The sequence below is a fragment of the Canis lupus genome, chromosome 18 (genome assembly GCF_011100685.1).
Source record: "Canis lupus familiaris isolate Mischka breed German Shepherd chromosome 18, alternate assembly UU_Cfam_GSD_1.0, whole genome shotgun sequence".
NCBI lineage: Eukaryota > Metazoa > Chordata > Mammalia > Carnivora > Canidae > Canis > Canis lupus.
In genome coordinates this window covers 35,477,654-35,499,315 of record NC_049239.1, presented here as the reverse complement: position 1 = coordinate 35,499,315, position 21,662 = coordinate 35,477,654, and the positions used below count along the sequence as shown (strand labels likewise).

The following is a 21,662-nucleotide window of genomic DNA, read 5'->3' as shown; positions in this document are numbered from 1 at the left end:
AGCGCCCTTCTGCGCCCTGGGCGCCCCGGCACCTCCTGCAAACCATCCAGGCTCTGCGTCTCTCGTCCCACGCATTCCAGAAACGCCCCAGTCCCTCGGGCCGGCGCGAAATTTCGCCCCAGCAAAAGCATCCGCCCGTTGCGTTTGGAAACCGTTTCCTAAAATATCGAATCAACCCGAATTCCGTGCTGTTACATTCTCAACCAGCACAGAAGTCCAATTAGAATAAAATTGGAAAACAAACCACTGGGGTATGGATATGATTGGTTCCAGCTAGTCCGGAGTAGAGGTAAGGAAGTAGGTGTGCGGCCACCAGAGCGGGGTGAGGAAACTGTGTCCCTCCGTGTACACTGGCTGAAGTCGGCGGAGAAGCTGTTCTTGTTCTCACCCCCATGTCTTGCAAAAAATCTTTCCCCGAGCCGAGCTCCGAGTTTAACGACAAGAAGGCGACAAGGCGCGCTGAAAGGGAGGCGGATGCTGGGGCCTCGTTCACCGCCTCTCGCAGGACCTGGTCCCGCACAGCTTGGAAGAGGATAATGAGCAGGGTCCTGCTCCAGCCCTGGAGCCCTCACTCACCCGCCTCACTCACCCGGGAGACGTCCGCTGCTGTCCTACCCTACGCGCGCCCGGACGCGGTTCCAGGACAGCCGCTGTTTAGGTGTCAGCGCGTTCACCCACTCTTCCTCGCGCCGTGATACCCATCGTACGTCTGATGTGTGCCTCCGCCCTAGGGGAGGCTGCAGCGCCTCCTGACATTTTGGCGCAGCGCGGGAACGCGGGCTGCCCACCCCGGGCTGGTCCCACCGTCTAGAAGCTGCAAAGGTCCAGTGCCTCGTAACGGCTTGGTGATGCCTTGAGCTACAACAGCGCTTTCCTGAGACAGGGCCAGAGGCTGCACCGGGCCGGGTTCCCCCTTCCCACTCCCACGGAGACGAGCAGCCCTGGAATTTCCCGGGGTCCGACGGGGCCCCAGGTGACCTCCCGGCTCGGGCGAACCGGTTCGGCTCCCGGCTCTGGAGGATGTCAGGGGCCTCTCCGCGGCCTCCTCCCCCCACCCCTCCCGGCCGCAGCTCCTGCTACCCTCACCGTCCTGGGGGAGGCAGCGGGTTAAGAGCCGGGGTCGGGAAAGGGATGGGAAGGGGAGCGCTGGGGCGCAGCGACAGCCCCGGCGCCACCCCGCGTGTAGGGGGCGCTCCCCCCGCCCCCGCCCTGCTTACCCTGGTTGCGAATAGCGGGCTGGCTCTCGAGGCAGCTGGGCAGGTAGGGAGCGTTGGGGAACATCCTGGCCTGGCCCGAGGACGCCTGGCTGGGCGGAGGAGGACCGAAGGGCCCGTAGCGACAGGCCCCAGCTGTGCCAGTGAACTGGCCGGAGAAATGCACGGTGAAGGCGCTCAAGCACTGCTCCTCGTGCGGCTCCGCGCCGCCCCAGCTCGGCTCCTGCTTGATGAAGGAGTGAGGCGGCGGCGGCGGCGGGGGTGGCGGCGGAGCGGGCGGCGGCGCGGGACCGCCCAGAGACCCGTACGCGGAGGCGCCCGGGGGTGCAAAATCCAGCACCGGCGCCCACTGCGCGGCGCCGCTCACGGGCAGGGCGCAGCCCCCGCCGCCGCCCAGCGAGGGCACCGCGGGCAGCAGCGCATTCAGGTCCCGCACGTCAGAGCCCATCTGCGGCGGCTCAGCCCCGGACGCCCCGCGGCTCCTTCGGCCTTGCAGACGCTGGGCGCCGGACTCGGCCGCGCCTAGCCTGGCCCAGAGGCCGCCCGGGCCCGGGAGCCCCGGCTGCTCGGGCTGCTGAAGGCACCCAGGCCCGGAGCGGAGCGAGGGAGAAGACGCCGGCTCCGGGGCACACGTGGAAGCCGGCTCCTGCGGCAGGAGGAAGTCCAGGATCGCGGCAAGGAGGCGGCGGGGCCCCGGCTCCCGGGCTGCCGTCCCGGCTCTGGGTGGGTGGGTGGGTGGGTGGGTGGGTGCGGGAGTGAATGAGTGGGAGGGCGGGTGGGAAAGGGGGAGCGGACAGGCGGTCGGGCTGCGGAGAGCCCCCGGGTGTGGGCGCTGCCTTGAACTCCTTACCCCAGCTGCCTGGCTGCCCCCGGCTTCCCAAAGCTCAAATAAGAGGGGCCGGCGGCGGGGGAGGAGGAGGAGCCAGGAACCTCGGCCGCTCCATTCACACCGCAGCCCGCGCCGGGCCGGGCGGCGCGCGCCGATCAGTGGGGGCGCCCTCGCAGCGGGGGTGGGGTGGGGTGGGGTGGGGTGGGGGGTGGGGTGGGGGCGGGCCCGAGGGAGCGCACCTCGGGGAGACACCCTCCTCTCCTGCCGGCCTGCGGGACACGGCCCTCCCCCACCTCCCCTGCTCGGCCGTCGCAGGTGTGGGCGCCTCCGGGCCCTGGCTAGCCCGTTCAGGTGAGCTGTGAAGGTCCCCACTGCAGCCCTGGGTGATGGGGGGGATGGGAGGGGGGAGGCGGGATGGGGTGGTCAATCTGAGAGGGCGGGTTCAAGGGAGGGGCAGGTGAGCTCCACGAGGGCGGGAACTTCGGGAAAGCGCAGAAAACTTTCCCGGGCGGCGGAGAGGCGAATTCCTTTGCTCTGAGCCCGCAGGTCCCGCTCTGGCTTCCAGAGCCGTCGGGCACGAGTGGGGCCGGAATCTTACGTTCACTGGGGGGTGCGGGTGACACTTTCTGGGTTCCAGAGGCCAGACTCAAGGTGAACGTGGATGACCTGGGGGGGGGGCAGGGGTGCATCCGCTGTGAGCTTATTTCGATCGTCTGGTAGCTGATTACTTGACGGGATTTGCGCCCAGAGGAGGGCAGTTGTCGCCTGCCTAAAAATTGGTGTCAGCGGCACTTAATCTCCCTCTCTAGGGATGGGTGTTTAACTCTTCTACGGTGAAGCCGGGAAAACAGCGGCTAGTTCGGGAGGGAGGAAAACTCCTAGGGCCTGCACGTACCCCGACCGGGGAATCCTGGAGCCCAGTTTGGTGGGTGAGCGGTAGGGAGGATTGGGGGTGCGAGCCCCCCGGGGAGAGCTTGGCCCCTGGAGCCAATCCCGCCCAGCTCGGCCTCCGCTCACGGTCGAGAATACCCTTCTGGATAAGCAGTGACGGACAAGGAGACGCAAACCCGTTGGGAGGACCCCGAGGGAAAGCCTCCAGTGGCCCAAGGTCCGGGGCAGCGGTCACACCGCTGGGAGCAACGAGCGCCGGCCTTTGCCACGTCGGACCCCTCTCCCCACCTAGTCACTCTTTGGGAGCCCCGCGCCTCGGGAGTTTCGATATTTGTCTTCTGGTTCTTCCAGAATAGTCAGGAGTTAGGGGGATGCGGAGCCCAGGCAACGAGAGGCGCTGGGAAGCCGGGCCGGGGCGCATCTCGGGGCGCGCGGAAACGCCCAGCAGAGCCGGGGAGGCCGCGGCGACCGCGCAGCCCGGAGCCTCCGGGAGCGCGGGCGCCGCTCACTCCAGGCCGGCCCGGGAGGGCCCGCGGCTCCCCGCCGCGGTAGTTGCAGTTTCACAAAGAAACGGAGCGTTTTAAGAGCCGTGATTTGCTCTCCATTCCTTGCGCTTTGGTTTTCGTTCGTTTGCACCGAGTAAACGAAGTAGATCGACCTGAGCGCCGGCCGCGAACCCGAGGCGTTGGCGGGCTCAGAACCCACGCGCCCAACAAACTTCCCTCCTCTTGGGGTCGCTCGTCCTAGAGGCGCCGGAGACCCCAGACCAGGAGGGCAAAGGTCGGGAACACGCGCTACCCGCTGCCCCCGCCCCCCCTCCCCGGGCCATTTACGAGGTCCTGCACCTCTCGGCGCTACTTTGGTGCCTGACTGTGCTTGTCTCCACTCAGAAGCTTTATTTTATTCATTCCTTCACTCATTCGTTCATTCATTCATTCAGAAATGGAAAGGTTCTGGAGGCCCCCTCGGTCTCCGCCGACACTCGTGGGCTGCCCACTACGCTCCCACTAGAGCAGTGTGTCAGCCTGCCCCTGGCCTGGAGAGCTGGGCAGAGGGCATGCGCCTTTGGTCCCTTTGGCTCAGAAAGGCCCCGCAGGACGAAACTTCTGGGGCCAGCTTGCCCTCACAACGCCACAGACCCCTGCCTCCTACCCACCACTTTTATTTCTCCTTCGAAGGAGTTTTTCTCAATTAGGATTCACTCAAGCGCCACGAGGGAAGGAGAGCCCTTTATGAACAACAGTCAGGGATTTTCATTTGCCAACGAAAAGGTCGAGATTGTTTCTCTTTTATCCTCCTTTGCAGAGTTTTTTTGAGAGGGGAGGATGTTTGGGGGGAAGGTGGCTTGAACGTGAACTTTTCTGGTTTTGAATCCCAGATAGGGCAGAGGTGCTTAATTTTGTGACTTTATGTTTAAAAAAAAGAAAGAAAGAAAAATCTTTGTTCAGGGGTGGGGTGGGGGAAAGGGGGGCCGAGAAAAGTTAGGACTGCTCTCGCCCCCGCCGTGTGTGGCCAGAGAGTTCTGGAGGGAGGGAAGAGCAGCGGTGCGATGCCCGCTTCAACCCTACGGTGCCTCCGCGCCCCAACTTCGTTGTGCGAAGCGGTGGGAGGAGTTACCCGCAACTCGAAGGGCAGGAGACGTAAGTTCTGCGCCTCTGCAGCCCCCCGAAGTCGGACGTCCTCACCCCAGAGGAGGCCCCCGAGTGCCCCCACCCATCCCCATCCCCATCCCCATCCCTGGAAGCCCAGCAGCGCCTGGGCCAAAGCTGGGAAACCCGCGGACTGCGGTCCCACCTCCTCCCTTGAGTAACGTTCTCTGCGGTCTCGGGGGTCACCCCGAGCCTGCCTGGGCGGAGGGACGGAAAGTCTGGCCAGGAGGAAGGCCCACCCTCTGCCCGCTCGACAGGGGGGCGCTCTCCTGCACCCCGGTAGCTCGAGGCCCAAGGAAACCGGGACGGCGGAGCCCTGGCTGCTCCCTCGGCTCACCCACCTACCCGCTCCCGTGGGCGCTGAGGCTGGGGGCCCAAGAGGATCTGGTCTGAATCACCGTTTGGCAGAGATGGAAATTCAACTCCCCGTCTACAGAGAAGGAAACTGAGGCCCAGGCGGAGGAGGAAGGAAAGGCAGCTGCAGAGCGCAGAGGTTAAGAGCAAGGCGTGGGTGGCCAGAGAAGGGAATCTCAGGTCCACCAGGTAACATCTGTAACAGTTTCCTTCTTCATCAGACGGGATGAGGAATCCTAGCGTCCACCTCATGGGGTCGTGAGGATTAGCCGGGTTCAATAAAAGTTTCAATTATTATTATTAAGGATCCGTAACAAGATCGTGGCAAAGCGGAGCTGAAACCCAGATCTCTCAAGTCTAGCTCAGGGCTTTACCCCCACGCCCCTTCTTCTCTGTAGAGCTAACGGAATGGGGTGCAAAGAAAGGAGGGGGGACCCCGAAAACCCATGTGGCTCTGATACGATGGTAAAACGCATCCTGGCCTGGGAGGTGCTTAGTTATTGCGAGATCAGAAAAAAAAAAAAAATCGCCTCTGCGTGGTAGAGGGTACTGAGGACCGCCGACCCCACCCCATCCTCTCTGACCCGGCGCTGTCAGCTGCATGTGACCGGGAGACGGAGCCTGGCCCTGCAGCCCGGGCCCCAGGGGGCAGCGCGGACGCCCAGCCTGCGCTCCCGGCGTCACCCCGAGGCCGCGCACAACTGAATAAACACGCCGCAGCGCTGCGACCTGCCAGGGGCTGGGGCCGCAGACCCATGAGAGGGGTGGCTCGCCCGCCGGCAGCCCGGCGGGACCGGCTCGCTTAGCACCTGGCGCAGGGGCCCGGGCGCCCAGCTCCGCGCGCACCAGCAGCAGCCCGACCGCGGCTCCTCCCTCCCTGCAGGCTTCCACTCCTAGGTGTGGGCTTACCCCGGGCACAAACCTCTGGGCAGGCGCTAGGGCCGGTCTGCAGCCCGGTGCTGACCAGAGAAGCCCCAGCTTCATTTCTTTAAATTAAAAAAAAAAAAAAAAAAAGAAAAGAAAAGTAAGGGAGGGACTTTTGTTAGATCCTAGCCCCTTTGTGCCCCCCACCCCACCCACCCTGGCTTCCTCTGTTCATTTGAAAAATAACTCGATCTTTTTGAACCACCTCTCGCCTACAGTTCAAACTCCGTTCTCAGACCCAGTTTGGGGGTTCAGGGCCGGTGAGCACCGTTGCCTGGGCGGTGCCAAATTTTCCCCTCTCCACCCCACCCTGCCCCCAGCTTGCAGCTCCTGCAACCGCCAGAGTTACCCGTCTGTTCTGATGCCACCGCGAGATGGTCCCCAAGCTCCCAGAGAGTCCCCGTTGAAAGGATTCCGCAGCGCTGCCTCTATTATTATACCGTAAATCTTTTTAAATTCTGGAACTAATTATATAGAGGATATGTCTCAATTTGTTCTGCATTAATGCCACAGTGGGGATGGAGGCCGGGCCGTGGCCAGAGCAGATACGTAGGCCCATGAAATTGATGAGCTGAGAGTTGCTCCCAGTCCTAAGCGCACCATCTGGAATTCCAGTCTGAGGTTACAATTAGAACTCCTGACCCCAGATTCAACTTTGCAAACAACAGGGGAAAAAATGGGAAAAAGAAAAAAAAAAAAACCCGAGACGGAAGAAAAAAAAAACAACAACCCAACAATCCCAACTTATATTCTGCACCTCTAAAAAAAAAAAAAAAAAAAAAAAAAAAAAAAAAAAAAATTCCCCACACTATCTTAAAATCTTTCCATCTTAGACGATTCTTTCCAAGTATTCTTTTGAGTTTTCTTTAACCTATAAAAGATAATGGAATATCTTTTATAGATTGGATTTTATCTTATCCCTTTCCCTCTCCCGATTGCACTCAGTTTAATAGTTGTCAGTTTTTTCTCACAGTGTTTTTTTGTTACGTGTTGGATTTAATTATATGGAACCAAAATATTCCTCAGGAAATTAGCTTGCTAAATATTCTGTCATTTTGTGATTCTGCTTTTGAGAAACAGCTTAATTACAGAAATCTATCTGGATCTAGGAACTTTTTTTTTTTTTTTAGTGTTGCTTCAGCTTAACTGTAATCAGAGATTTTATTTGTGTTGTAATTTTATTTGTGTTCTAAATCGGTTAGGCCAATTTCTTCCTTCTTTCTTTAGTAACACACTGCTTTATTTTCCTCTCACTTTGACCCTCTGAAGAAAACGAAGGACCAGGCAGTACTGGGGAATCTGTTAAATTTATTAGCATAAATGCTTAGACAAAACGAGATATAAATCATTCAGATGTATTAAGCCATAAAGTATCCCAATGAAGTCAGTGCCTCGCAAGGGTCCTGGTGTATAAGTGTTCATATAAAACAAGGTATCGGTATTATCTTTCAAACTGAATATACGTTGTAAAAATATCCAAATGTTGAGTTAGGAATACGGGGGCGATGGCAGGGCAGGAAAGGTCTATTCTTTAGAGCAGCCTGTTAGCCATTGTGATGGCTCAAAAAGCATGGCACAAGGGAAAAATCTCAACAGTTTGCATGAGGAATACTCAGTAGACAATTTTTTGAAGAAAGGTAGACAGGGTATATTTGATGAGAAGTTAAGAAATAAGGAAAGAAGAGATGAATAGAGAGCAAAACATTGCTTTCAGTAGAATGCCTCCCCCCCCCCCCCCCAAAGGTCGATTTAGCTTCAAAAAAAAAAAAAATCTACTCAGAAAAGGCACTGGCTCTTCATACAAGATAACGGATGAGCCATTAGTGAAGAGCCACCTGGGCCTTCGTCTGTGAACCCGGATATGCAGCTGGTCTGAAGGAGAAGGATGTGAATTCGCTAGAGGTAGACAGGGAGAAGAGAGATGGGGGAGTGAGGAAGGGCAGTTTCCAGAATTCTTAGCAGAGGTTTACTAAGACAAAAAATTAGGCAAAATGTTTAAGGAGCAGTGGCTCACAAAGCTCATAATCACAGCTTTCTGTAAATCTTGGCAAACCAAAGAAATGATTATTCCAAAGCCTTTTTTTAAAAAAAAGTTCCCCTTTTCTCTCTTGAATCAAGGAGTTTACCAGAGAAAGGGAAAAAGCCCCCCTTTTCTTCATCAGGGGCATCCCCAGCCTTTGGGTGCCATCAGTTCGTTCACCGTGGGGCAACTATTTATGGGCACTTCCTTTGTGCCAAGCATTGTGGCAGAGACTGGAAATACAGCAGGAAGAGGACAGTCTCCACTCTGCTCTCACGGAGCTGACATTCCAGTAGGAATGACAGACAAATTACAAGTAAACCAGGCAGATACTTTTACACAGGAGTACCTGCTACAAAGGAACAAGGAGATTTGTTAGCCTAGAGGAGTAAAGGTTAAGACAGGGACAGGAACGAATATATTCACCCTGCCCCATCTTAATATGTTTGTAAGTGTCCCACCTGAGTGGCAGGAAGGGTGTGAAGGATTTGGAATGCTTGGTCTAGACACATCTCTGTCTGCAGGGAGGCTGGACTTCATGGAATCAGGAGGGTAGCTGGTTAGACAGGGCTGGATTAAAATTGCCACCACCAGCTGAGTGACTGTGAAAGTTCCTTAACCTCCGAAACACTCCCTTTTCTCCTCTTCAAGATAAAAACAACCAGCACCTTTTGAAGTTGAGAGAACTAGATGAGGAAAGGTATGTACCATTTCTTAGCCCAAAGGGAGCACTGAATAAAATGGTAACTGTTATCTATACTCATACAGATTGTTTTTTCTTTGCTTCTCATTAATTGAGAAGTTCTAGACTTAGCCTCAGTATTGGTGTGAGCTGAGAGAATCTTCACTGTTGTTGGATCAAGGCAGGAAGAGAAGCCCTTTGCCAACAGCTCCAACCTTAAGGAAGGTTTGTTGCCACCTTGAAATGAATTGAAATTCTGTCCTACACCCAGGCCTGAAACAGAAAATAAGTGGCTTCTGGTTCAGAATCAAGCTTGGATTCTTTCCTTTCAGTACAGAAGGCTACAGGTTAATGTCGGCTTGAAAAGTTTAGGATTGCTTTGTTCCTTACAGCCACATTTCAGATGTGTAGCCTTGTTTAGAATAAAGAATGCTGGGCTAGGTAGAAAAGCACCTGGGCTCAAATCCTGTTTCTGACAATGACCATGGCCCCTGGGAAATAACTTAAGCTCTTGGTTTTTCAATACCCTTATCTATAAAACGAGAATGATAACAAGAATGAAATAAAGCAAGCAGAGTGATTTGAAAACTTATAAAACGAGAATGATAACAAGAATGAAATAAAGCAAGCAGAGTGATTTGAAAACTGCAAAACGCTAGGCAACGCTTGCAGACAGCCATCAGGACCATCTGGTACATGGAAACTAATGGGGCAGTGGGGGGCACCTGGGGGGCTCAGTGGTTGAGCGTTTGCCTTTGGCTCAGGTCATGATCCTGGGGTCCTGATATCCAGTCCCCCATCAGGCTCCCTGCAGGGAGCCTGCTTCTCCCTCTACCTATGTCTCTGCCTCTCTCTGTGTCTCTCATGAATAAATAAAATCTCTTTAAAAAAATAAGGAAAGAAGAAAGAAAGAAAGAAAGAAAGAAAGAAAGAAAGAAAGAAAGAAAGAAAGAAAGAAGGAAGGAAGGAAGGAAGGAAGGAAGGAAGGAAGAAAAGAAAGAAAGAAAGAAAGAAAGAAAGAAAGAAAGAAAGAAAGAAAGAAAAAGAAAAACCAGGGAAAGAAATGCTACAGGGAACATTGGAGTACATCACTTTCTCCTGCATGTTTCTTCATTTCTGAAGGGCACAGTGCCTTTCTCATGGGACTGTTGTGAGAATGACATGAGACGTGGGCAACCTTTCTGAACACCACCTGGCATAGAGGGCTTGCTACCTTTGTTGGTATCCTCCTCTAGCCATGCTCCCAAAGCTGAGCTTTACATTTTCACACTGACAGGGTTGGGGTTTGTTTTGTTTTGTTTTGTTTGTTTGTTTTGCTCTGGCAGGAGGAAATAGTACAAAGAGTAGGGCTTAGGGATCAGACGGCTGGGGTTTAAATCCTCCTCTGCTTTTTATTTTTTATTTTTTTGTATGACTTTGAGTGACTTCCTTATTTTCTCTGAGCCTTAAGATTCCTTTTTTTTTTTTTTTTAAGATTTTATTTATTTATTCATGAGAGACAGAGAGACAGAAGAGAGAGGTAGAGACACGGGCAGAGGGAGAAGCAGGTTCCATGCAGGGAGCCTGATGTGGGACTCAATCCCAGGGCTCCAGGATCACGCCCTGGACCAAAGGCAGGAGCCAAACTGCTGAGCCACCCAGGGATCCCAGCTTTAAGATTCCTAACTGTAAAAATGGGAGCTAATACCTTTCCCTCGCAGAGTAGTTTTGAGAACAGATCAACACAACACATGTAGAGTGCCTACATGGTGCCTGGCATGGGGTCAGAAATCAATACATGGTAGTTATTAAACTTTCAATTTGCCTAACCAGAGAATACTAACTTACCTCAAAAAACCTATCAGCGACTAAGAACTTGAATGAGAGCATGACTCTGAGCACACACAGAAACAAATTCCCATCTTTGTCTAAATTCACCTGTGCCAATAAGTAAATAAATTCACCCATGCCACATCAAAATCTCACTGCTTCGTATAGGAAAGACTTTGCAGTCAAGGCATTGACAATGACTTTCCTTTTTGACTATGAGTCTGTTAGATTATAAGTTAGGATCCCATTTATTTTCACTGAGTTTCTTTACAGAATATCCAGCATATATCAAGGACTTCAGTAATCTCATATTTTTTCAAAATAAGCAGAAAAATTTTCAGTCAATGGAGAGAAAAAAAACAATTTGACTCTCTTCCTGGAGTTGCCACATAGCATTTATTAATAGCTCTGTAAACAGGCTTGAACATAGTATCAGCTGGCCGCTCAAGATATTACAAAAGTTTGTGAGAAGTTGCTCAGGAAAAACAAGATAAAGTCATTAGAAATCTGATACTGGTCAATAGTGCCTTTATCCCAAGTCTCCATAAATCACAAATGAAACTTCTATTGTGATCACTGTTCCAGATCTAAAGGATCTCCCTCTCCCCTTTAGCAGAAATTAAATAACATTTTTTTTTTAAAAAGCCCATGATTTTTTTTCTCTACTGATACAGAGGCTAATTACAAAATTTCCCAAGAGGTAATAAATATCAAACTCTAATCAACAGACGTGACACGCAATAAATAAGAAGCACATAACTTTGATTCTCTATTTAGGGCACATGTTTATCTTTAATTATCCCCAACCTGAGAATGGAATAACTGTTGTTATCTGTTATACTTATTATTTATTTTTAGAGTGACACCACATTTTTATCTTGCCCAGAACAGCCACAGTTTAAGCTGTTGTCCCAGCTTAATTATTAATTGCTCTCCTTTTACTTCCCAAAGTGTTTTGGTATTGATGGTAAATGATAAGGACTCCACTTGCTTAAAACTTTATTTTATAAAAAGATTCAAGAAAGCCATTAGAAAAAAGGTGAAAGACAAGAGTTAATTGTGGCTAGTAAGAAGGAGAAAAGATTGCATTAATATTAGAAATCCAAGGATGCGGGAGCTCCTGGGTGACTCAGTCAGTTAAGCATCTGCCTGTAGCTCAGATCACAATCTCAGGGTCCTGAGATCCAGCCCCACATCAGGCTCCCTTCTCAGGGAGAAGTCTCTTCTCTCTCTCCCTCTGTCCCTACTGTCTCTCTCCCTAATGTCCCTGCTCATTCTCTCTCTCTCTCTCTCTTTCAAATAAATAAAATCTTTGGGGCACCTGGGTGGCTCAAACAGTTAAGTGTCTGCCCTCGGCTCAGGTCATGGTCCCAGGGTCCTGGGATTGAGCCCCCCCCCCCATGGGGTCCCTTCTCAGTAGAAAGTCCACTTCTCCCTCTCCCTCTGCCCCTCCCAAATACCCCTGCTTGTGTTCTCTCTCTCTCTCTCTCTCCTAAAATTAAGTAAATAAATACATACATAAATAAATAAACAAAAATTTTAAAAAAGAAATGAAAGGAGGATAATTACTGTAATTGAGCATAAAACTTAGTTCTGAGCTTCTTGACACCCGAGTCAAATACAACTAGTTACCTATCATTATGCAATAGAAAGAAGAAAGCCAATTTTTTCAGAGACAAACTTTTCGAGTGCTAAACTCTAACGGAAACTTATCTCACTGGCCTTCCTCTAAGGATCATCAGACAATGGTTAGTGACTTCAACAATAACATTTCAAAAGATGCAGAGACATTCTCTGATTGGTGGCTTCTCATTTCAACCCAATGGTGTAGTATTAAAATTATAGTTCTTTTTTTTTTTAATTATAGTTCCTTTAAAGCAAAAACAAAAACAAACCCAAACCTTTTCTAAACGGAAAGAAGCAGTAATATAATCCTTTTTTATAGTTTTCTGGGAGTCTGACCTGATTCAAATTAGCCTAATGTGTTAATTTTCAGAAACTGCTAACTGATAATTTTTTAAAATATCTTTTATTCATTAATCATCAAATGACTTTGACTATGAACCAAAACACTGCTAGGGATCTGACCCTTGTTCTCCGGAATTTGTGATCTGATTTGGGGAGAGCCCTAGGGTAGTAGTAGTTCTTAACAGAGATGGTTTCCTGCACCTACATCTGGCAATGTCTAGAGACATTTGTGATTGTTACAACTTGGTGGGAGTAGGAAGGTGGATGCTATGGGCATCTAGTGGGTAGAGGCCAGGGATGCTGTTAAAACTTTCTTTAATGCACAGGGCAGTCCCCCCCAACAAAGGATTATCCTGCCTAAAATGTCAACATTCCTGAGGTTAAGGAACCCTGCCTTAGGGTACTATCACTAGAGGAGATCATTTCTAGCTGGGTTAAAAAGAAGCTTCCCGGAGATGGGGGCCATAAACTAGGTTCCCCCACCCCAACCCAGTGGACTGGAGGATGCCTCTCCCCAGGCTCAAGAAATGGTGGGAACAGAAATGGGCAGGTGAGAAGAGCAAAGCATGTTGTAGGGATGCCATCCACAAAGGGAGTAAACCAACTGAGCTGGAGAAGAGAGAATCTATGTGAAGCAAGAAGAGAGAAAGCCAGAGAATACATGTGAATTTAGGGCAAAGAGTTTCTGTTCTGATGTTATGCTCCAAGATCCCTAAACATTGCTAGTGTTTTCTTTTTTAAACCACACAAATCAAAAGCAGCATAAACTTTTATGTTCACAAAGATCATCTCTGAATGCCGGCTTGTGCTGTATATATATGGATAGACACATATTTTCTTCCACTCCCCTACATCATTTTTCACCACTTACATAGTAGGGATTCCTTGGAACTCAGTTTTATATCACATTAAATTTTAAAAAATGGATGCCTACTTAAAAATACAACCTATCAAGGCACAGAAAATTCTGAACCACTGCTGTAATTAATAGAGCATTGTAGGAATCACCATTAAGAAATATTATTCTGACCTAGTTCGCCGTGTCACGCTGCAGATTGTCCTTTTCTTGAATCATGGAATGCTTTGTGAGAAAGGACTACAAAGCTGGGTCCCTCGATATTAGCCATCTCACCCCTCAAAGTTCAGCCAGAAGTGGGACAAAACCCTCCTCACCATGTTGACATGTTTACTTCTGGCGTAGGAAAATATTGCTGTTGCCCAATTCAGTGTCCTAGTCCATTCACTTGCCTGGAAACATGTTTTATTCTTTCCTTTGATGGTTTACAAATAAATTAGCACGATCCACTAAGGTCTGCCAATATATGTTACTGGAGAAATCGGAGATGTTGAAAAATGATTGTAATTTATTGTATCCCGATACTTTCTTCCTAAGGACCGAATAAATAGCATCAGTTAGTTTATATTCCTGACATATTTATTGCAGTATTCCTGCTGAGCACTTCCCATTGTCATGTGTTCTCACACATTGTTTTCACAAATTGTGTTTTGAAAGAAGTTGAGGGAAATTCAGGCCGGAGAAACAAGATGTTATCTTTTGGAAAGGATGAGCCCAATCTAATGGAAGAGGATAATCCATTCAGAGGTTTGGAAAGCCAGTGTCCTCCAGTGGGTGTGATAAATCCACAGGATCTGAATCCAGGATTTTGTACTGGGACCTTGAAGTCAGCAGGAACAATTTAGTTGTGCTCCAAACAAAGACAGCGTATCATTATTATTATTGGACAAACATGAACATCTGTTAGGTCAATTTTATCCTATTTCCTCAAGGCAATTGCATTCACCAAACACAGTTCTGTGTCTATCACAAGTGGATCTAAGATGAGTGCATAATGCCAGAGCTGCTTCTTGATGATCTCTATGTTTGAAAACCAGATTTGAAAAAGAGAAAAATGTACCTGCACCTCTCAGATGGGTCATATGCATGGAGGACCCCCGTAGAGACTCTAGTTCTCTCCTAAATTCCATCAACAGGACCATTTTCAAAAGATGAGACTATTTGAGATGGCTGTCCTTCTTCACTTTCAGATAAATGTTGTACATGCTTTAAATAATTTCAGTGGTTGTGGGGGGATGCAGGAGGAATCTAAATATTTTTTTTTAAAGAAATTCTTCATCATCTCCTTTTCTTAACTCAACATGGTACTTCCTCAGTATCATATCAGTGCACCCAGGATGTGTAAGACAGCTTTTCTTTGGGCTGAAACAGCAGTTTGCAGCAGATTACAGCTGCAAGGAACTTCAAAGAGCATCTAGTTCTACATTTCATTTCCCAGATAAAACATTATATGGCTTGCCCCAGATCACCTGGCTAGTTAGTGGTAAAGCTCTCCGTAAGGTCAGGCCTATGGGAGGTGAGATCTGTCTTCCTGTAACAGCATTCACTCATTTACACTTACTGAGTACACATCACAGGCCTAGTGATCAAACCTGAGACACACAGTCCTTTCTCTCAACGTGCTCTCTCTGGCTGTGCTCTAGGACTTGGTCACAGTGGAAGCAGGATGTGGAAGTTCTGCTAGGAGAGGTGTCCTTGTAACCACCCTCCCTTATACCAGGTCTGAGAATTGTCTTCAGTTCTTCCCTATGGTCATCAGGGAGACCAGAGGCCACTTCATTAAGTGTTAGAGAGAGGGCCTCTGATGGGCCTGTAAATAATTAGGCTAATCTCAATATTGTTAGAAATAGGAAAGCATCATTATACCTTACAAAGGCCTCGACCTACAAAGATGCCTCACACAGCGACAGCATCCTTTTTGGCTTAAATTGGTCAATGATGCCTCCGAGAGGTTTAGCAACAAGCATACCCCAAGGGGGAGCTCTTCTGGTTTGGAACTGAATTGAAGTGAGTGGCTGATCAAATCCAAAGCACAACAAGCCTTTTAGAGCCGCATTTAGTAACATAGTCAAAGGAAGATAACCAGAAAGCCACAAAGAAACCGTTAATCCTCTCCGCCCTGTGTTTTTGTTGCCTATTTAAAGCTGATGAAATCCTGACAGTATTGGGGGGGGGGGGGGGGTGTTACACAATGTGCAAACCTCGCATTCACCAAAGATCAAGTTCCAAGATATAAAACAAAGATTTTCTCCTAATTTGACTCCCAACGGACCTGAAAAGCATTTCAAACGTGTCCAGTAAGGCATTAAAAATAATGATCCCGGAGAGTCATCACTCCCTTGGTTGTTTTAATATATTTTTGTCTACAAACAAGAGAAGTTTTCTAAACTGCTCCCTTGGCTTCCTTTGAAAGGTCTCTAGAACAAAAGTACTTTGGGTGACCCCGGGATACCTGGCAACAGTAACCAAGGATGTGGATGAGGCTGAGAAAGATAAAAACAGACGATGCACTTTTTGACGTCAGACCTAAAATATTGTATACTTAAAACAAAATAAAATGCTGAAGCTTAGAAACAAAGAATAATGCCATCAGGAAAATCAGCAAGCTTATTGAAGAGAATGTTAAATAAGATTTCCCAAAGGGTACTATAAAATCACTCTTATGCTACCCAGATGGCCCTGTGGGGTGGCTTCTTTATGTAATTAGAATTGGCTTTTCTCCTTCTTGCCTCCTCCTCCTTCTCTTCTTTTCGTAATAATAGTTATTATTATTATTATTATTATTATTATTATTATTAATTATTATCATCAGCCATCATTTATGGGCTCTCTCATACATTCTCTCTACTTCTCATAACAACCATTTTAATGAACGGTTATGATCACCATTTCTGAGATGAGGAAATCGATGCTGGGAGGTTTGAACTGCACGATATTAACCGTGGAGGACATGGTGCCGCCAGAGCAAATGTCATGGCTCTGGAGGGTGCTGCATCAGAATTCTGGAAGGAAGTGAAGTAGGTGAACGTTGAGGATCCACTTCCACGGCAGCCCTTGGCATAGCTTATTCTCAGAATCAGACTTCCAGCCCATGATGGTCCAGCCCAATTATGACAAGATCCACAGGCCAAAGGAAAATTAAATGGCCTTTGCCACAGAATCTGATTCTACCACACAGTGTCCACTGGAATCCGACCCACCCAGTTCCTGTTTGTATCAAATTCTGGCGTACCCTCCTTCCTACAATGGCTGTGTCCCTGAAATTAATTTTTTTGGTTGTTGTTAAATACAGTGAATAACAGTGACAATGCACTGTGGGGGAGTTACAGAAGGAATTTGCTATTTCAGGGAATCCCAAGGTGATTTTTCCCCCCTTTTACATGATTCCCTCCCCCCCATCTCTCTCTGCCTCTCTTCAAACCTGAATTTTTAAATGCCAGGATTGACTAGAGAGGAGAGATGTGCAAGCACACCAAGTATTGCATCTAAGTAAAGCAGAAAGAAGCTCTATTGAAGGCTCTACTCAGGTTTCCAACATGGTGGCTCTCCAGAGATCTCAGAGCTGGGCCATTTCTGATGGTCAGCGGAAGAAGAAAGTGCACCCTTATGAGCCCAAAGCTCAAATGTACATACAGATGTTCACACGTGTATGCATGCATTCATGCACACACACACACACACACACACATACACACACGTGCATGCACACATATGTTCCTGATGTTTCCTGAGCTGAGCCTTCTCACTTGTACTTCTCCCCACAAGAGCAACTTCTGTTTACATCTCTCTCCCTTCCTCACCACTACTCACATAAACAATTCTGAAGTTATGAGCTAAAGGAATATTGCCAATTTATTATTTTTTTAAGATTTTATTTACTCATGAGAGACACAGAGAGAGAGAGAGGGAGAGAAGCAGGCTCCCTGCAAGGAGCTCAATGCGGGATTTGATTCCAGGACCCCGGGATCACACCCTGAGCTGAAGGCAGACGCTCAACTGCTGAGCCACCCAGGTGTCCCAGGAATATTGCCAATTTTTAAAAAAAGAAAATGGTTTCATAAAGGAAAAGTCACACCTCCCAGTTACATGAAAAGATAGGTCTCCTTCAAGGTCGACTTTCTGGAGCTTCTCATAGGAGCTTTCTGGAGCTTTCTGGATCTTCTCATAGGTAGGAGACTGGACTTTCTGGAGACTCAACTTTCTGGAGCTTCTCATAGGTAGGAGAGAGGGGTTAAATATCCCAGGCAGGAGTCATGTGCCCAAAAGTGGAGACAGTTCTGGCTGGCTGAGGGCCTTAGGAAGACAGCCATGGGTCCTCAGACAGGTATTTGGGATCACAACTCTTCTCAGAAATACATCTTGGTTCCAGTGTCCCCTTAATCTCTAGCAAAGAGCATCGTGATCATAAACTGAGGACTGTGGGTAGAACTTCGAACCAGCCACCAGATGATGCCCCGCCCTGCAGGGGTGCAACTCAAATGCAAGAGCAGCCCTCTCAGCCTAAGCCATGCTTCAGGGGCTGGGCATGGAGCTCCCCTACTTGGCTGAGTTTTTTGTTTTTTGTTTTTTTTACAACCCTTCAGGATTCACGGATGAAGCTCTGAGACTTATGGGAATGGCATTCCTGCCATTTGGGTTATTTGGCTTCTTTGAGGAGGGGTAGGCCTTGGCAGGCTAGCCATGGCACAAGGATAATAATAATAATAATAATAATAATAATATGGCCACCTTTTATTGAGTGTTTGTTGAGTGACTGGCACGGTGATACATATTTTCTTAGATTATTTCATTTTATCCTTACTGAAACTCCAGGGGGAAAGTCATATAAACGTCCATATTGTATATGTGAGACAAGAAAGCTTGCCATTTGTCCAAAGTCCCACAGGTAAAAAATGACAGACTCCCTCCAGACTCTGCCAGTATATTCCCATTGGCCAAATCCTACCAGAAGTGGAAGGCAAGGGAACCCATTGAGGCAATATATACAGGTCAACCTCTAGCAGCTCAGAGTAGGGTGAAGAAAGGTAGAGATGGACTTGGAGGAGGCTTGTCAGTCTGAAAATGACTTTATCCTAACCTTCGCTTGATTGATATTTAGCTGGCTATATAATTATAGATTGGAAATCATTTTCCCTTGAAATTTTGAAGACATCACTCTTTGCCTTTTAACTGCTAGCATTTACCTTTGAGAAATCTAAAGCCATTCTGATTTCTGAGTTCACATATGAATTAGATTTTCCTTCCTGGAAGTTTGTAGAATCTGCAGGAGTTCCCTAAACTGCCCAATTCGATTCCCAATAATCCTTGTTAAAAAGAATTGATCTGTTAAATAAACTGTCCCAACAATTATTTTAGAATGACAATTTATAGAGACAGGAAAAAGAAATTACCTATCCATTTTTGGGAAAATCATTTTTCCCTTTAGCAACATTTAGGGCCCAATCTAATAGAGGTCTTGAATTTTGAATTCTGTTTAAAATGCATTTTCTGGGAAAATCACATTAGACATGGGGGGGATGGGAAATCATGATAGTGGGAGCATTCAAAATTATTGTTTCTGTTCAGCATCTAAAAATGTCTGTTATCCTATCCTCACATGCAATTGCTGTTGAATAAAATCAACCTAAGATACGAATAAATAACGTGTGTCTTTTCAATAACTTAGGGCCATAGGCTCTTTTAAAAGCAGACTAACAAACATTTCTCTTAGAAAAATGATATGCTTTATTTTTAATGGGCTTATTATTTTATATGTAGATATCATAACTGGGAAATTATCCCACTATAGAAACCAGCATGTAATATGTTGTTGCCCCACACAGCACAGTGGGTGACAGAAATTCTTCTGCAGGTTGTAGTCTCCTGATGGAACCAAAGTTGGTTGGCCCAAGAGATTTCCATGGTCTGTTGAACACCAAAGTCAAGGTTGGCTCTTGGCCACAAACTAGGCTGCCCTGGCATTAAGACCTGCTTCCATAAACCCAAGGCTGTACTGACTTCTGATTTTTTTTTTTAACAATAGAAATGAAACTGCCACAGGGAAGAGAAAGAACAATGGTGTTTTGACAAATGGAACAAAGATATAGCTTGACTGACAATTCAGGTCAGAAAGAAAATGAAGGCACAGGAAGACTGATGTTGGGCTCCTTCTTGCCAAGAAGCAAATACTCCAGGGGAGGTTTCCACTGACATGACAAACTGGTTCCCTGGTGGCCATTTGGATTCAGCAATTTTGTCAGTTTTTTTCTGGCCAAAGGGCACTTTTTCCAGAACTTCAAATGTAATTAGAGTAAATACTACACAATTAACCCACATAAGGGCACCTGGGTGGCTTAGTCGGTTAAGCGTCCGCCTTCAGCTCAGGTCATGACTCCAAGGTCCTGGGGTGGAACCCTGCGTCTCTGTGTCCATCAGGCTCCCTGCTCAGTGGGGAGCCTGCTTCTCCTTCTCCCTCTGCCCCTCTCCCCTGCTCCTGTGTGCTCTGTCTCTCTCTCAAATAAATCTTTAAAAAACACATATAGCCACAGTATCTTTGAAACCAAAGGAAGAACCAGTGAGAACTTGGGAGACTCACTGAAAAATGCTATTGTCCTATTTATTTGGAGCTCTGATAGAATAGTTCAGATAGAGCTCTGGCCTCTGGAAGGGGCTAGGCTAAGAAACCTCTAGTCACCCTCTCTAGACTTGCAATCCTCGAAAAATGGAAATTAGGAAGCATTCATTCATGACCTTGAGAAAAATGTTTACAAAAGTATATTATAATGTATCAGTAAAACGAGCAGGGAAAAGGGTTTATGTGAAAGTTCATGTGAGAAATGCAGCTATTAGCACGCATGCCATTCCCCACCTTGACCCCAGAAGGAATGTGTAAATTGTAACATATGGAATGTAAGCGTCTGTTGAGATGTTTCATAAATCTGCCTGGCAATGAGCATCACAAGGCCCTGTGTGAGAACAGGCCCCAGAAAGGGAGAGATGGTGAATGTCACATCTAACTTTAGGCTATTAATCAGCCTTGAATCTGACCATCAAAAATCAGACAATGTTCTTTAATAATATGGATTGCTTTCTGACAAGGTGACACGTCTTTAGGGGACCCAGCCCAAGAAAAAGTAATATGTTCATCCATTCATTCAAGAAATGTCTATTGAGAGCCCGTGACCTGGCAGGCAATGTGCGAGGCATTGCAAGTACAATGGAGAACAGGAGAGACCCTGCATTACCGCCATACAACCTACAGCATGTAGAAAAATCTTAAACAAATAATAACAAAAATAATTTTCTAATTACAACTTGGATAAATGCTAAGAAGGAGAATCCTAGCTTATACTAATAGTACAGACACTCTTCCAAACTCTCTACATACTTTTAATATTAGCTCCATTTTAAAGATGAAGAAATAAAGGTATGAAGGCCTACATGTCTTGCTCAAGGCCACACAGCTAATGAGTGGTGGGCTCAGAATATAATGTCAAGCAGTGTCAGTCCAAGCCCTGAGTTCCTGACTCTGTGTCACTTTTTTATGACCTGAGTGGGAAAAGACCATTGATTTAGATTTCCAGGTTCAAGAAAATGTCTTTCAGGGTATGATTTTAGGTTATGCCCAAGGATAAGTAGGAATAATTTGGGCAAAAGAAGGTAACAGGAATATTCCAAAATTGGGGAAATAGCATGTCCAAAGGCTCAGAGACAGAAGGAGTTGGCTTTGGAGGCTGATGTGATTGGGTTGTGGGGAATGAAGGCAAAGCTGGAGAGTAGGCAAGGGTCCGAGCCAGTGGGACCTTGTAAATCCTGCTAAGTATCTTGAGCTAAATACTGAGCGGAGTGGGAGCTCCTAAAAGACCAGACTTCATCTAGGGCTCAGTGGAGTTGCTCCAAGCACAACTACTATAGCTGGGAGAGGAAAAGCGTTCTCCCCACAAAGGACGGAGGCTGCTGCTGAGCTAGCAACTCACCCCTCCTTCCCATCATCTTCTGTAGAAGACCGAGGATTCTCCATAGTTCTGTTCTTATCAGATCTCTGTCCTCTGTTGTAGTTAGAAGATGGTGGTGTCAAGAAAACAACTGATGTTATGGACTGAATGTTTGTGCGGCCCTCCTCCAAATTCATATGTTGAAACCTTGATCTCCAGGGTCATGGTATGAGGAGGCAGGCAGGGCCTTTGGGAGGTAATCAGGTCATGAGGGCAGAGGTCTCACAGATGGGATTAGTGCCCTTCTAAGAAGACACAGAGAGCTATCTCCTTATGAGGACATGGTGAGAATTTGGCTATTTGCAATCTGACCATGCCAGAATCTGGCACCCTGATCTTCCACTTCCAACCTCCAGAACTGTGAGAAGTTTCTTTTTTTTATAAGCCACCCAGTCTATGGTAAGTAATGATAGAAGCCCAGATGGATTAAGACAACTGGAAAACCAAAAATTCATTCAGCACTGCTTAATATTAATCTCTGGCACCAGCTTTA

The 21,662-nt window shown here is 47.7% G+C and overlaps 1 protein-coding gene across 2 annotated transcripts in view; it reads right to left on the bottom strand.

Annotated features, from left to right (window-relative positions):
• Nucleotides 1-1,785, bottom strand: part of WT1 (WT1 transcription factor) — a 49,247-nt gene extending 47,462 nt beyond the window's left edge. Inside the window, exon 1 of one of the 2 annotated variants that reach the window (XM_038563110.1) lies at nt 1,218-1,785. In XM_038563110.1, coding sequence (XP_038419038.1) covers nt 1,218-1,662 — 445 coding nt within the window. In that variant the 5' untranslated portion in view covers nt 1,663-1,785. The remainder of the gene's footprint in view (nt 1-1,217) is intronic. The other variant, XM_038563111.1, reaches the window with a different exon arrangement.
• Between the last annotated feature and the right edge of the window lie 19,877 nt (nt 1,786-21,662).